Source organism: Carcharhinus amblyrhynchos, chromosome 6 (assembly GCF_965287045.1).
Source record: "Carcharhinus amblyrhynchos chromosome 6, sCarAmb.v2.hapA, whole genome shotgun sequence".
Lineage (NCBI taxonomy): Eukaryota > Metazoa > Chordata > Chondrichthyes > Carcharhiniformes > Carcharhinidae > Carcharhinus > Carcharhinus amblyrhynchos.
The window spans coordinates 121,633,776-121,651,070 of NC_137329.1; the positions used below are offsets into that span (position 1 = coordinate 121,633,776).

A 17,295-nucleotide genomic window follows, 5' to 3' on the forward strand; every position below is an offset into this window, starting at 1 on the left:
ATCATTACCACTACCACAGAACAAACAAATTATGGTGTTAAATACAACATTTATATGGTACTATGTATATATGGAAAAAAATTATCTGCTACTGGATTGTGTTTTTAAATAATAAATCACCAGCAACAGATCAATATTTCTGCAAAACCACACAACAATAAGCAAAATGGATCAGTGATGCACAAAGTATGGCTATACAAGGTTCTTCATCAATTCATTTCCCAAGCTCAATTACTTTGTTGCGTCTTCTCAACTTCATAAGTTCCTGAGTTTCTGACAAATCTGCAACTGTTTCAGAATTCTCTTCAATGTCCTCTGTGGAAATGCTGCTCCCAGACTCAATCTCATCAAAATATGATGATGAAAGTGGGTTGTCAGTTGTTGAATCAATGTCCTCTATCAAGTCTTCCTCACTCTCTGTGGAGGCCTGGTCTTCAAACACTTGTGTCTTTATCTCAATGTCCTGCATACATTCTTTGAGATTCTCAGTTACTGGAGTCATTTCTTCTGGATTTGGAAGAAAACATTTCAATCACAATACTAAACACAAATATATATTTTAAATGATATTAAACTGTATTTTACTGGGAGAAAAATAGCAGTTTCATAAGAATTAAAGAAAAATAAGAAAAATATCTGCCTTTATAATATAATATTCTCTCCAAATGTCCCCTTTAATTCCAACAGTACTACCTCTTTTAAAAGGGTACTTTAAGCTTTTGCATTGATGAACTTTTAAAAATATACGGATTACCATCATGTTATGGGATCAACAACCGGGGAGATGATGGCCTAGTGATATTATCACTAGACTATTAATCCAGAAACTCAGCTAATGAGCTGGGGATCTGGGTTCATATTCCGCCATGGCAGATGGTGGAATCTGAATTCAATAAAAAAAATATGAAATTAAGATTCTATTGATGACCATTGTTGATTATCGGAAAATCCCATCTGGTTCACTGATATCCTTTAGGGAAGGAAATCTGTCATCCTCACCTGGTCTGGTCTACATGTGAATCCAGAGCCACAACAATGTGGTTGACTCTCAACTGCCCTTGAAGGGTAACCAGGGATGGACAAATAAATGCTGGCCAGCCAGCAATGCCCATGTCCCATGAATGAATTTTTAAAAATTATATTGGACATTTAACATTGTAAAATACCCCAAAGGGCTTCACAGGCACAATATCAAAAAACAATGTGACACTGAATGACATTTGGTCCAGTAAGTAGTCTCACAACACCAAGTTAAAGTCCAACTTATCTGGCAGCACGAGCTTTTGGAACGCCGCTCCTTCATCAGGTGAGTGAAGAGTTGAGTTCACACACATGGCATATATAGACGCAAACTCCAAGTAAGGTTTACATTAACACTGCGATGAAGTTACTGTGAAACTCCCCTAGCCGCCACACTCCGGCGCCTATTCAGGTCACTGTACCTAACCAGCACACTTTTCAGAATGTGGAAGGAAATATTTCATTGCAGTGTTAACGTAAGCCTTACTTGGGGTTTGTGTCTATATATGCCCTGTTTGTGAACCCAATTCTTCACTCACTTGATGAAGGAGTGGCGCGCCGAAAACTCACGCTACCAAATAAACCTGTTGGACTTTATCCTGGTCTCGTGAGACTACTTACTGTGCCCATCCCAGTCCAACGCCGGCAACTCCACATCATGATATTTGGTCAAAGAGGGGGTTTTAAGAAGAACTTTAAAAGGAAAAGCTACAAACTGAAGTGACACTGACAAGAAAAACTAAGATAGTTTATTAATTATTATAAAACTTCAATTCTTTACTGTATAATTATTTACCATCAATCTTAGGCGTCTGTCTCTCTTTCACCAGCTGTCTTAATTGCAGAAGCTGTGTCATAATTTCATTCTTCTGCTCAGAAGCGACGGCATTGACACTATAATGAATGCAAAGTAACAAGAGTGAAATGTTAAAATTAAGCAGGGTTCAAGATATTATTTGGTATAGCTGTTTAGCATTGTTTCACCAAGGAAATGTAGTTACCTTGCAAACTAAGCATCATATTATTTCATTTACAACTAATAGCAAACACAGGGCTGCTAGGAATAGGTATTCCTTATGCTTTAAGTATTCTAATCATACAGAACAGTTGGATACTTCGTAAACTAAAAGTTTATTTATTTGTCACAAGTAGGCTTACATTAACAATACAATGAAGTTACTGTGAAAATCCCCTAGTCATCACAATCCAGCACCTGTTCGGGTACACTGAGGGAGAATTTTTCATGGCTAAGTCACCTAACCTGCACATCTTTGGACTGTGGGAGGAAACCAGAGCACCTGGAAGAAACCCACACAGATACGGGGAGAATGTGCAAACACCACACACACAGTGACCCAAGCTGGGAATCAAACCCAGGTCTCTGGCGCTGTAAAGCAGTAGTGCTAACCACAGTGCTACCATGAGATTTGTTGGAACAAATTTCACTCCAGGCAGTTATTAATTGTTGTTTCCCATGCTTCTTCTTTTGTTCAAACAAAATGTTGTAAGTATATTAGATATTTTGCAATTTAACTAATTCTTTAAGCAGTAAATTATAAAAAAGACATTCATTGGCAACTCCTAAAAAACAAAAACTTGGTGCAAGATAAATACATCAAGTAGCCACAAATAATTCAAGGTAACCGAGGCTTAGCTGCTAGTTATAATGTTGGCATTGCAAATAAACAGAAGATATCATTGACTCCAACTCCAGAGCTTGGCTCTGAGCAGAAACAGGTAAAGTTTTGTTACTTTGGCTGAATCAATTTTTGGCAACTAGGAGGTTAACTGTAAAATGTCACCCAGAGTTTTACTTTCCTGTCTGGAGCTATTGTGAAAGACAGTCCTGGTCTACAGTAACCTTACTGGACTTAATTCCAACCCATCTACTACCTCTCACCTTTACTCAATAGCCTAACTCTATTGCTTCTCTCTCTTTACTCGCTTTACTTTTCTCTCTTCTGCACCTACTCATTCCAACTAGTGACTTTCTTCCTCTGCATGCCCCAATATGTGTTTTTCTCACCACTTACTCTAACTCTTGTGCTTTTCTCTCCTGCTCAACCAAAGCTTACTCTCTGTATGATGTGGGGAGAAAGTAAATTATATAATGTACGTGGGATTAGTTCCTGCATCAACTGTGTATTAAACAAAGGCTGGATCAGCATGATCTTCATTTGTTACAGTATTGTACATACATGTCTGTTCATTCCACTGGTCCAGACAGTGTTTACATTCCACTGGCCCAGGCATAGAATACATGCATACAAATTCATGCACTGTTAACATCTTCAGCTCATTGTAAAACTTATTTGGAATCAGAGGCTCTGATTTTACTGGCACGACCGCCCGGGGCTCGTAAGATCACACCCGAGGCTAATGGGAAATGCCGTTTTGCGAGCCTCACCCGTCCCCATTTCAGGGCGGCCATGGCAGGGCCCTAGAATGATTATATCACAGAAGGAGACCATTCAGCCTGTCGTGCCTGTGCTAATCACCTGAAAGAGCAATTCACCTAGTGCCACTCCCCTGCCCTTCCCCAGCTGCCCTACAATTTCTTTAATGTCAATTTCCATTCGGAGTAAAAGCCTACAACTCCCACATGCTGCCCCACTCTTCTGTTTTGCCTCTTGTTTGAACTTACAGCATTGAAATGCAACAGTGATTTATTTCAAGCTAGCAAACACTAATTCATTCAGGAGGTAAACCTTTACATGTACCTCAATAATCTGGCATAGAGGCCAAATTAGAAGTGATGCTATATCTTCAGACTTTTCTTTTGTATAAGGAAAGTTGTCAGTTAAGTTCTAATCCTCTGTTTATGATAAGTGGTCAATGATAGCAGAGGGCAGGAGCTGCCATAAAGCAGAAATCCATACATGCAATTACAGGTTAACATCAACCAGAGGTGGATAGCTTACAATAGTTTCAGTACTAAGATTTTCCTACCTAATAACTATCTGTGGGACCTGCCAGGTGGACTGTAGAGTCTTTTCCGATCCTGTACAGTCCTATGTTTCCAACAACTAGAGGCACAATGCAGAGTATAAAATGTTTATAAATAACCAGAGCAGTCTTTGCTGAACGCACAACTCGTTATTATATTGCGATTTAGGAAAATGGTACGGGGTTAGAATTTGAAGAGCAGCAATTAGGCTTGAAGTAACTAGATAGCTAATTAACTGGAACTGAGCAAGTGGTAGACCCCATACCCTGGTCTGGAGAGTATTAGCCAAGAGGAGTGGTTGGATAAACTCGATTTGTTCTCAATGGGACAACAGGGGTTGAGGGGTGACCTGATAGAGGTTTACAAGATTATGAGTGGCATGGACAAGAATGGATAGTCAGTTGTGCTTTCCTGTGGTAGAAAAGTCACGTACTAGGGGACATAGGTTTAAGGTGCATAGGGAAAAGTTTAGAGGAGATGTGTGAGCTAAGTTTTTTTTACACAGTGGGTGGCGAATGTCTAGAATGCGCTGCCTGGGGAGGTGGTGGGAACAAATATGATAGCATCACTTAAGAGTATCTAGATGAATACATGAAGAGAATGGGAACAGAAGGATACAGATTCCCTAAGTGCATACGTTTTAATTTAGGCAGGCATCATGCCAAAGGGCCTGTTCCTGTGCTTTACTTTTCTTTGTTCTTTATTTATACCCCAAGTGAATAAATTCCATTTTAAATCACTAATGCAGCTAGCTGTAGCCCTTTTAACACAGTGAAGGCATTTCATCGGGAGGTGGAAAGTGGGAAATATACAAACTGGGCAAGGATTCAAGATTTAGGCGAGGCGACCAAATGCAAAGTCAAGGAGGTATGTTTGGAGGACTCTTAAAAACGGAAACAGATGAAGCAAGGCAGCTCTCATGGGAAAACCATGAGAGCTGTGGGGTCTTCCACCAGTGAAATAATGGGAAGGGCATGGAGAAAGGAACACGTCAGCCAAATTCGGCACAGCTGAACAGTGAGCAGAGATGAAGAGCTGCAATACTGATAGAGTAAAGCAATCACACAAATGGAACTGTAGGTAAGAACAAAGATCTTCAGCTAAATGCGCCAAGAGATGTGGGAGCCAATGGAGGTTGGTGAGGACAAGTGTGACAGGCAACTAGGACCAGGAGGGTTGCAAACAGTTTTGGATGAGCTGGGATTTCTCCGGGGAGAGCCTGAGGCCAGTGAGTGGACCATTGGGCATGCTGGAAATGTTACAGAGATCGAAGACGCAATCTTGGCAATTTACTGTGTATGTGATTTGTAGCTTAAGTTTGTGAAGAACAGTAGACTAAGATTAAGTAGGGTCAAGGGTAGCCAGAACAAGCAATTTGGGAGAGGGTTCAAAACAGAGCCTGAAAAGTGGAGGTTATGGTGAGAACTAAACAAGATGTCATGGTCAAAGTTAGTCAGTTCAGCTTATCAACAACTGTCTTCAGCATAGCAACAATCATGAATTCATAGCTGATGTCTGAGAAGCAAAGCTATAGATCAATGCACATATATGGAATGGCTTTAGTTTAAATAAAGTGATAAGGAGGGGAACCAACAACTGAACCTTGTGTGACACTGGAGATAACATATTGACACATGAAGTGGGTATTTTGTTCTATTCACGGGATTGGGCATCACTGGCTGGAGCAGCATTTATTGCCCATCTTAACTGCCCTTGAACTGAACTGAGTAGCTTACTAAGGCAATTTTAGAGGGCATTTAAGAGTCAACCATATTGCTGTACATTAGTGAACTGGGCGGCATGGTGGCACACTGGTTAGCACTGCCCTCACAGCACCAGGAACCCTGGTTTGATTCTGGCCTCAGGTAACTGTCTGTGCGGAGTCTGCACGTTCTTCCCTTGTATGCGTGGGTTTCCTCCAGGTGCTCTGGTTTTCTCCCACAATCCAAAGATGTGTGGGTTAGGTGGATTAGCCATGCTAAATTGCCTCTTAGTGTCAGGGGGACTAGCTGGATAAATACATGGGGTTACGGACCTGGGTGGGACTGTTGTTGGTGCAGGCTTGATGGGCCGATTGGCCACCTTCTGCACTGTAGAGTTTCTATGAGTTGGGTTTTACAATAAACCAACAATAGCTTTACGGTCATCACTAGGCATTTAATTCCAGATTTTAAATGAATTCAAATTTCACTATCTGCATTGGTGAGATCTGAGTCCTGGTCCCCAAAGAATTACTTTGGATCCCCTAGTCTAATGAAAATAACACTATGCTATTGCCTTTGGAAGAAGTCAGGAAGATAGGTATAGAAACTAAAAGGGAGCCATGAAAGAAAATGCTATAGGGATGAGTCACAGAAGAGAAACAATGGATGACGCACTGGTTAATCGAATCAAAATTGCCAATAGGCTGAAGAGGGATAATGTGTTGGTTAGCCAATAAGGATGTTTAGTATAAAACCAACCTGAGAAAAAGCAACAATCACTTACCAGCTGGTGAGTGGATCTAATTCTTTTACTAATGAGTCCAGCATTCTCTCTGTCTGTGCCAAACGCGTTTCCAATTCAGAAAGCTGAATTTCTAGTACGAAAGTTTCTGAAGTTACTAAAAAGTTACCTAGAGCTGCTCACAGTCCAAGTCTTAATATTACCTGTAGCTCAGCTAGGGACTTGAGTGCACTATGTCAGGTGATTTTACAGTGCAGAATCACAGAATTGTTATGATGCAGATAGAAACCATTAGGTCTATTGTGTCTGCACTGGCTCTCCAAAATGAGCATTATGATTTAGTGCCACTCCCCAGCCTTTTCTCCCATATCCTTGCACATTGTTTCTAATCATCCAATGCCCAGATCATGGGGTGGAAGTCCAATTGGATTGAGCTGGAGATGGTAGTGGGAGGTGGGATGAGTCCTGTGGGGTTTCGAAGAGGGGATGTTAGTCTGGAGGGTGAGGAAAGCCCAGTGGTAGATCAGGTGGCGGGGGTGGGGAAGATGCAGTAATCAGGGGTTGTGACAGTTGAGGTGTGACAGGAGTCCCATGGGAGAGGTCATGGATGTTCCATGGGGGGGTCAGGAGCAGAGTTGAGATGGATAGGTAAGAAATGATGGGAGTCCCTTGAAGGGTCTGAGGTGTGGTGGTGGTGGTGGTGGCGGTGGTGGTGGGGGGTGTTCTGCAAAGTGTGGCAGGTAGGGTGGTGTGATGGCTTAGTGCTATTATTACCCAGAAGCTAAAGCATTTTTAATTATTTTAACTGTTTCTGGATTAGTATTGCTGGATGACAGTCAGCACCAGCCAAACTTTGCAATTTAAGTCGCATTATTGAATGGTTCCCAGTGCTTTGCAACTGACCAAAAGAAATGTGAATTTCCCAGGCAATTGCCATGCAATGCTTATCGAGGAACTTTTGGGAGTGGGGCTCCCAGTGTACCTTTGGGATTTTCCCCCTACTCTGGGGCTCAGAAGTTACAGTTGACAGTCACCATCACAATGGAATGGTATTGATTTCTGCAGAAGCAAAATTGTACCAGAAAATGCATCAACTAATCATTACCAAATACTGCATGTTCCACACAGTTACATGTGTTGTTGAACGTATACCTGTATTTTTCCTTTTTTTGTCAACTTCCTTATTTTTCTCCTTGCTTTTCCTTTCATTTTCATTGAATTTTACCTGAAATGCCAGAAAAGATATTTCAAACAATTATAGGTACGGCAGTGAGCTCTGTAAAGCCTTTACAATAGCTGCAAGCTGCTTTCCCTCTAATAGGCTGCCAGCATCATTGATTTTTGGAAGCAGCCTATCCACAAGAGCTCATTTTTTAGACTTCACGATTCAGTGCAACTCTCTGCTGCATGACAGGCTTGCACAGCTAGACGTAAAAACTCCCATGGCTCTGTGGGTGGAGAAAGAACATAAGAACATAAGAAATAGGAGCAGGAGTAGGCCATCTAGCCCTTCGAGCCTGCCCCGCCATTCAATAAGATCATGGCTGATCTGTCGTGGCTCAGTTCCACTTTCCCGCCCTCTCCCCATAACCCTTAATCCCCTCTCTTATCAAAAACCCATCAACCCGCGTCTTAAAAATATTTAGCGAGGCAGCCTCCACCACTTCAACGGGCAGAGAATTCCAGAGATTCACCACCCTTTGAGTGAAGAAGTTCCTCCTCAACTCTGTTCTAAACCGCCCCCCCTTTATCTTGAGGCTGTGCCCCCTAGTCCTACTGTCTTTTTTGAGCGGGAAGAGTCTCTCCACCTCTATCCTATCCATCCCATTCATCATCTTATACGTATCAATGAGATCTCCCCTCATTCTTCTAAACTCTAACGAGTACAAGCCTAGTTTATTCAGCCTCTCCTCATAGCTCAACCCCCTCAGCTCCGGTATCAGCCTAGTAAACCTCCTCTGCACTCCCTCCAAGGCCAAAATATCTTTGCGCAGGTGCGGCGCACAAAACTGCACACAGTACTCCAGCTGCGGCCTCACCAATGCCCTATACAGCTGCAACAAGACCTCCCTACTTTTATATTCAATCCCCCTCGCTATGAAGGCCAGCATCCCATTCGCCTTCCTGACCACCTGCTGCACCTGCAAGCTGGGTTTTTGCGACTCATGCACAAGGACCCCGAGGTCCCTCTGCACCGTCGTCTGCTGCAGTTTTTCGCCACATAAGTAATAGTCCTTCCTACCATTATTCCTACCAAAGTGGACCACCTCACACTGAACAACTACCAACAATGATTTTAACACCAATAATGGCAATATTGGCTTTAAAGAGCAATTGTGACTTAAGAGTTAAGCATGCTGGAATTTTTGGTCACGATATAATCAAACACAGATGCAAGCTGTAGCTGTAAGGTGTGATCTGGTCTGTGAGCTGTGACCTGACACTTCCTGTATTCCTGTGGTCAAATGTGGGAAGTTGTGGTGATTGACACAGTGAAGCTGCACCTATACCAACCTCTGACCAAGCTTTTTGTCATCTAAACTAATATATTCTTCTGTGACTTGGTCATACACTGTTTTATCGTGCCCCTGTGAAGTGTCTTGGTATGTTTTGTTATATTGAGTACTCTATAAATATTATTATTGTTGAAAGATAAATCTTACATCGCGAAAGGAAAGAAATGAACTAAAATGCCCTAATTCCAACATGTTGATTAGTTTTACTTTCTATAAAACATTGAGTATATAAAAAGAAAGGATGCACAAAAATGGATACCTGATAGCCACATCGTTCAAGGAATGATACACGGTCAGTTATATCTGCCCACCTCTTAATGTATTTCCTGAATGTTGTAGGTAGATTAATATATCCCTATAAAAACTGGTTACAAAGCTAATAGATGGCCCAGTAAGTCATGTGTAATATGTAATTTAGGCACAGAATATAAAAGTAAGAGGACATAATTCTTTAAGACTCAGATGTTTTACATAAGAACACAAGAAATAGGAGCAGGAGTAGGCCATCTAGCCTTTCGAGCCTGCCCCGCCATTCAATAAGATCATGGCTGATCTGAAGTGGATCAGTTCCACTATCCTGTTTTCTTCCCATAACCCTTAATTCCCCTGTCTATCTGAAACCTAACTGCCCGTGACTTAAATATATTCAGCGAGGTAGCCTCCACCACTTCAACAGGCAGAGAATTCCAGAGATTCACCACCCCTTGAGTGAAGAAGTTCCTCCTCAACTCTGATCTAAACTGCACCCTCCTTATCTTGAGGCTGTCCCCTCTAGTCCTGCTATCCTTTCTAAGTGGGAAGAATCTCTCTACCTCTACCCTATCCATCCCCTTCATTATCTTATACATCTCTATAAGATCCCCTCTCAGCCTTCTAAACTCCAACGAGTACAGACCCAGCCTATTTAGTCTCTCTTCATAAACTAAACCCCTCATCTCCAGTATCAGCCGAGTGAACCTTCTCTGCGCTCCCTCCAAGGCCAATATATCCTTCCGCAAGCGCGGTGACCAAAACTGCACACAGTACTCCAGCTGCGGCCTCACCAGTACCCCGTACAGTTGCAGCAAGACCTCCCTACTTTTATATTCTATCCCCCTCGCTATAAAGGCCAACATTCCATTCGCCTTCTTGATCACCTGCTGCACCCGCAGACTGGGTTGATGCAACTCGTGCACAAGGACCCCCAGGTCCCTCTGCACCGTGGCATGCTGCAGCTTTTCGCCTTTTAAATAATAATCCCTCCCACTAAAATTTCTGCCAAAGCGGATAACCTCACACTTGCTAACATTATACTCCAGGAAGAGGAAGAGGAAAGAGATTAAATTAGTAGCCGAATAACAGCAATATTTGAAGGCAGCACTCGATTAGTGGGACCTTGCTGTGTGCAAATTGGCAACCTTGCCTTGCTTATAACTTCTGGAAATAATTTACTGGCTATAAAAGTGAAAGATAAAAGTATAAATGCAGGACCTTTTCTTCCTACGATGATGTGCGTTGCCCTACTCAAGTAACAACATTTAAGAAGCTCGGCACTGTCCAGATCAAAGCAGCCTAGTTGATTGGTACGCCATCCATCACTTTCAACATCCACTCCCTCCACAACTGACGCAAAGTGAAAACAGTACGTACCCTCAACGAGTTGCTGCAGTGCATTTTGTAAAGGGTCCTTTGACAGCATCTTCCAAACTCATGACCTCTACTACCTAGAAGCACAAAGGCAGCAGATGCATGTGAACATCATCACCTGCAAGTTGCCTTCCAAGCCACTCACCATCCTGGCTTGGGACTCTCTCACGGTTCCTCCATCATCGCTGAGTCAAAATCCTGGATCTCCCTTCCTTACAGGACTGTGTGTTGTGCGTACATACACCACATGGACAGTGGTGGTTCAAGATGGCAGCTCACCATCACCTTCTCAAGATTTTAGAAATGGGCAACAAATGCTGGCTTAGCTTGTGTGCCCACATTCTGTGGAATCGTAAACATTACATTGCCAAATCACTAATACATTTGTTATACTGGAAAACAGTTGTCATAGACAGAAAAGCAATGTCCTGTACACGTGGGTTGACATAGCAAAAAAACCACTGTCATATTGGCAAATGACAAAACATTAGGAAGAGTAAAAATATGAACACTTTGTCAGTGTCAAAGGTGAGCAGTAATCACAAACATTCTTATAATATTTTGTTCATAAAGTGTGCTACAGAGATGTGCTTACCTGCACAAGTTTGTAAACTGCATATATACTTATTCCTATTGCATAAAGTGGCATCAATTGGAAAGCAAATCCTTTGTTTCTGCCCTGAGTCTTCTCGCCAGTCACTTTGTTTTGATTTATACTTCTCATCCTGAGATTAGGTGGTCCCTTGGGACTATTTGGTTGGGAGTGTCTAATCAAAGGCTGGTCTCTTCCAGGAACTGTAATATGTATCAAATGAAGAGATTTGAAGAAAAGACATTCAACATGACATGATACTCCATACAACTGATTTATCTAGTGATACCATGCAATGAAAGAGTCGAATTCAGTGATATAAAATGATGCATTAGCTGAGAAGGCTCCAGTGTCTATTAACTGCTCAGTTAGAACAAACATTTCATCAAAATGTGTCTATGTTAGACAGCTGGTGCCTTTCACTGTTGCTATATTTCACTTTTTCTGTGATCTTAAAGGCCCACTGGCTTTGGAAAATCACAGTTACAAAGTATTAAAAGTCGACAAGGGTAAAAACAATACAATTTGAAGAGAGGTAATAAGTTATCTGGCTAAACCTATGTTAAAAGCATAGGCAAGACAGGACAGCAATCAGAGGCAGCCATGTTCCTAAGGGAACCAAGTATCAGCAAGCAACCTTATCAACTGGAAATTTATCAAGGACACCAAATCTCTTCAGTATGGAGACACGTTCCTTTGTGTTACAACAGCTGCACAAATCAAATAGGATGGCACAGTATACGCAGCACAGGACAGACCATTCGGCCTAACCAGTTCATGCCAGTGTTTATGCTCCACCAAAAGGTAAATACAGGGCTAAAGACCAAGAGGTAAAAATCTGCAATAAAACTATTGTCAGGGAGAATATATTCCAGGCAGAGTTAGACTAATTTTTGATAGACAAACGTTATTGTGGTGATAGTGGGGAAACGACAATGACAGGACAGTGGAGGTGACACTATAACCCAATCAGTCATGATCTTATTGAATGGTGGAACAAGCTTGAAAAACTGAATGGCCTACTCCTGCTCCTACATAGACTGTGGGGGACATAAAGAGGAAAATTTTGAAAAGAACCAAGGGACGGTAAATTCCTAGTCAAACCCCATTTTCCTGGTTCCCAAGCATTGACAATAGCTTTCTGTACTTCAATCTCAGGAATTTCATTGGAACATACAAGTTAGTAGTAGCAGAAGTAGGCCCATTTGAACCCTCAAGCCTGTTTCATTATTTAATAAGGTCATGGCTGATCTGATAGTGGCCTCAATGCCACATTCTTGCCTATTCCCATGAGTCTATCTACCTCTGCTGTAAAAATATTCAATAATTCTGCCTCTATCACTCTCAGTGGTTGAGTAGGTTAGGCCTGTACTCATCGGAGTTTAAAAGGACGAGAAGTGACCTTGCAGAGACATATAGGATTCTCAGAGGGCTTAGCAGGATCGATGCTGATAGATTGTTGCCTCTTGTGGGAGAATCGAAGACCAGAGGGCATGATCTCAGAGTAAGCGGTCGTCCATTTCATAAGAAAGCTAAGGAAAAACTTATTTTCCTCAGAGGGTAGTGAATTTGTGGAATTCGATAGAGGCTGGGTCCTGAAGAATGTTCAAGGCTGAGACAGATTCTTAATCAGTAAGGGAATCAAGGATTATGGGGTTAAGACAGGAAAGTGGAACTGTGGATTATCACATCAGATCAGTCAAAACCTCACTGACTAGTTTACTTCTGCTTCTATATCTTATAATCTCTGGAGAAGAGAGTTTCACAGGCTCACGACCCTCAGAAAAAATAAATTCTCCTCATTTCCATCTTAAATGGGAGACTTATTATTTTTAAGCCGTGTCCCCTAGTTCTGGTCTCTCCTGCAACAGGAAACATCCTTCCAGAATCCACCAGTCAATGTTTGCAAGTGGAACTCGCAGAAGTCCCCAAGTGCAAATTAAAATGATGCATGATGCTAAATACTGTGAAAATTTTCACCAAAAGCTAAAAACGTCCCAGTGGGAATTAACCTTACAACTTTCCGTGCACATTTATTTGAATTAACTTGTCACACATCAAGCATTGGTGCTTGCCAGATAAAATAAAGCCTAAAAAGGTCATAAAATGCACTTTTAGAAAAGGAACTAGTCCGGTGAATAAGCACAAACCTTAAGAGGTCAGAAAATTAGTAAGTGTGAGAAAACAAATGGAGTTAGTTAGAATACATTATGCTTAGTTTAACATCTGTGGTAGGTAAAATGTTAGAATCTGTCATTAAGGAGGAAATTGCGAGGCATCTTGAAGGGAATTGCTTGATAGAGCAGACGCAGCACGGTTTCATTAAAGGGAAGTCGTGTCTGACAAATTTACTGGAGTTCTATGAGGATGTGTCTAGGGCGGTGGATGTGGTCTTTCTAGATTTTCAGAAGGCGTTTGACAAAGTACCTCACAAGAGGTTATTGCAGAAGGTCGAGGGACATGGAGTTGGGGGTAGGGTGTTAGCGTGGATAGAGGATTGGTTGTCAAATACGAGGCAGAGAGTGGGGGTCAACGGGTGCTATTCGGAGTGACTAGTGGAGTGCCCCAGGGGTCGGTGCTGGGGCCTCAGCTTTTTACCATTTATATAGATGATCTGGAGGAGGGAACCAAGTGTAGGGTGTCGAAATTTGCTGATGACACCAAGATTGGGGGAACGGCAAATTGTGCGGAGGGTGTGGAGAGTCTGCAGAAGGATCTAGATAGGCTGGGCAAATAGGCCAGGAAATGGCAAATGGAATTTAATGTTGGCAAGTGTGAGGTGGTCCACTTTGGTAGGAAGAATGGTAGGAAGGACTATTACTTACGGGGCGAAAAACTGCAGCAGGCGACGGTGCAGAGGGACCTCGGGGTCCTTGTGCATGAGTCGCAAAAACCCAGCTTGCAGGTGCAGCAGGTGGTCAGGAAGGCGAATGGGATGCTGGCCTTCATAGCGAGGGGGATTGAATATAAAAGTAGGGAGGTCTTGCTGCAGCTGTATAGGGCATTGGTGAGGCCGCAGCTGGAGTACTGTGTGCAGTTTTGGGCGCCGCACCTGCGCAAAGATATTTTGGGCTTGGAGGGAGTGCAGAGGAGGTTTACTAGGCTGATACCAGAGTTGAGGGGGTTGAGCTATGAGGAGAGGCTGAATAAACTAGGCTTGTACTCGTTAGAGTTTAGAAGAATGAGGGGAGATCTCATTGAGACGTATAAGATGATGAATGGGATGGATAGGATAGAGGTGGAGAGACTCTTCCCGCTCAAAAAAGACAGTAGGACTAGGGGGCACAGCCTCAAGATAAAAGGGGGGCGGTTTAGAACGGAGTTGAGGAGGAACTTCTTCACTCAAAGGGTGGTGAATCTCTGGAATTCTCTGCCCGTTGAAGTGGTGGAGGCTGCCTCGCTAAATATTTTTAATACGCGGGTTGATGGGTTTTTGATAAGAGAGGGGATTAAGGGTTATGGGGAGAGGGCGGGAATGTGGAACTGAGACACGACAGATCAGCCATGATCTTATTGAATGGCGGGGCAGGCTCGAAGGGCTAGATGGCCTACTCCTGCTCCTATTTCTTATGTTCTTATGTTCTTATCTTAGTGTAGGTTCCTGTAAATGAAAGATTTACTACTTTTCATCACTGCAACTAGAGACTAAAATATTCTCAGATACGTATCTTCACATTTACAAAGATAGTCTATCTAGAGAAACAGGATGTTCATTAAAAGAAACCTCACTTGTCACTGCGTCAAATCTGGTAGCTGTTAAAACACAAATGCCTATCCTGTCAGGCACAGCTCAGTTGGCAGCACTCTACTCATCTGAGTTTGAAGATTTTGTGTAAGACCCAGTCTACAGGGTGGGGACAAAATCTAGGTTAACATTCAGACGAAGGGAAAGCTGAAATAGTACAACTGCTATCTTTCCAATGAGAAATTAAGCTCTGGCCCCATCTAGACTCCTAGGTGAATGTAAAAGTGGAACTGATCCACTTCAGATCAGCATGATCTTATTGAATGGCAGGGCAGCCTCGAGGGGCTAGATGGCCTACTCCTGCTCCCATTTCTTATGTTCTGTGGTCCTATCTGAAGAACACAGTAAGAAGTCTCACAACACCAGGTTAAAGTCCAATAGGTTTATTTGGTAGCACAAGCCACTAGCTTTCGGAGCGCTGCCCCTTTGTCAGGTGAGTGGGAGTTGTGTTCACAAACAGGGCGTATAAAGAACAAACTCAATTTGCAAAATAATGGTTGGAGTGTGAGTCTTTACAGGTAATAAGTCTTAAAGGTACAGACAATGTGAGTGGAAAGAGCGTTAAGCACAGGTTAAAGAGATGTGTATTGTCTCCAGACATGACAGTTAGTGAGATTTTGCAAGCCCAGGCAAGTCATGGAGGTTACAGATAGTGTGACATGAACCCAAGATCCCAGTTGAGGCCGTCCTCATGTGCGGAACTTGGCTATTGGTCTCTGCTCAGCAACTCTGTGTTGTCATGAAGGCCGCCTTGGTGAACACTTACCCGAAGATCAAACACCATCCACCAGGTACACAGTACATACACTTGCAACTCAGCCAGTGTTGTCTACCTGATACGTTGCAGGAAAGGATGTCCCCCGGCATGGTACATTGGGGAGACCATGCAGACGCTATGACAACGGATGAATGGACACCGTTCGACAACTACCATACAACAGTGTTCTCTTCCTGTTGGGGAACACTTCAATGGCCTCTGATCTTTGGGTAAGTGTTCTCCAAGGCGGCCTTACAACACATGACAACGCAGTCTCACTAATGCAAAATCTCACTAAGTGTCATGTCTGGAGACACGACACATCTCTTTAACCTATGTTTAACTCTCTCTCCACTCAAATTGTCTGTACCTTTAAGACTTGATTACTCGTAAAGACTCGCATTTCAATAATTATTTTGTAAAGGTGAGTTTGTGTCTTTATATGCCCTGTTTGTGATTAGAACTCCCCACTCACCTTGGTAGGGGATGGGGAAATGGCTGAGGTCTTGAATAACTTTTTTGTTTCGGTCTTCACGGAGGAGGACGTGAATAATTTGCTGGATGTTAGAGATGGAAAGGTGGTAGGACTGGAGGGTCTCGATGACATTACTGTTACTAGAGAGGTGGTGCTCGACAGACTGGAGGGGCTGATTGTGGACAAGTCCCCAGGACCGGATGGAATGCATCCGAGGGTCCTGAAAGAAATGGCGGAGGTGATAGTGGATGCCTTGGTGGTTATTTTCCAGACGTCGCTGGATTCCGGGGAAGTGCCGGAAGATTGGAAAACGGCTAATGTTACGCCGTTGTTTAAGAAGGGTGCCAAGCAAAAGGCGGGGAATTATAGGCCTGTTAGTTTAACGTCTGTTGTAGGTAAAATGTTAGAATCCATCATCAAGGAGGAAATAGCGAGGCATCTTGAGGGGAACTGCTTGATAGAGCAGACGCAGCATGGTTTCCTTAAAGGGAAGTCAAGTCTGACAAATTTACTGGAGTTCTATGAGGATGTGTCTAGGGCGGTGGATAGAGGAGAGCCGGTGGATGTGGTCTTTCTGGATTTTCAGAGGGCATTTGACAAGGTACCTCACAAGAGGTTATTGCAGAAGGTCAGGGGGCATGGAGTTGGGGGTAGGGTGTTAGCGTGGGTAGAGGACTGGTTGTCAAATAGGAGGCAGAGAGTGAGGGTCAATGGGTGCTATTCGGATTGGCGGATGGTGACTAGTGGAGTGCCCCAGGGGTCGGTGCTGGGGCCTCAGCTATTTACCATTTATATAGATGATCTGGAGGAGGGAACCGAGTGTAGGGTGTCAAAATTTGCTGATGACACCAAAATTGGTGGAAAGGCAAATTGTGCGGAGGGTGGGGAGAGTCTACAGAAGGGTCTAGATAGGCTGGGCGAATGGGCCAGGAAATGGCAAATGGAATTTAATGTTGGCAAGTGCGAGGTGGTCCACTTTGGTAGGAATAATGGTAGGAAAGATTATTACTTACGTGGAGAAAAACTGCATCAGGCGACGGTGCAGAGGGACCTCGGGGTCCTTGTGCATGAGTCGCAAAAACCCAGCTTGCAGGTGCAGCAGGTGGTCAGGAAGGCGAATGGGATGCTGGCCTTCATAGCGAAGGGGATTGAATATAAAAGTAGGGAGGTCT

At 43.1% G+C, this 17,295-nt stretch overlaps 1 protein-coding gene across 3 annotated transcripts in view; it reads right to left on the bottom strand.

The window, feature by feature from the left end:
• The window catches only part of LOC145344282 (uncharacterized), a 23,301-nt gene continuing 6,006 nt past the window's right edge, over positions 1-17,295 (bottom strand). For 2 of the 3 annotated variants that reach the window (XM_080191343.1, XM_080191341.1), the window contains exons 2-6: positions 11,150-11,349; positions 7,565-7,637; positions 6,455-6,545; positions 1,817-1,914; positions 1-507 (exon numbers count right to left, since the gene is read on the bottom strand). In XM_080191343.1, coding sequence (XP_080047469.1) covers positions 215-507; positions 1,817-1,914; positions 6,455-6,545; positions 7,565-7,637; positions 11,150-11,349 — 755 coding nt within the window. In that variant the 3' untranslated portion in view covers positions 1-214. The remainder of the gene's footprint in view (positions 508-1,816; positions 1,915-6,454; positions 6,546-7,564; positions 7,638-11,149; positions 11,350-17,295) is intronic. The other variant, XM_080191342.1, reaches the window with a different exon arrangement.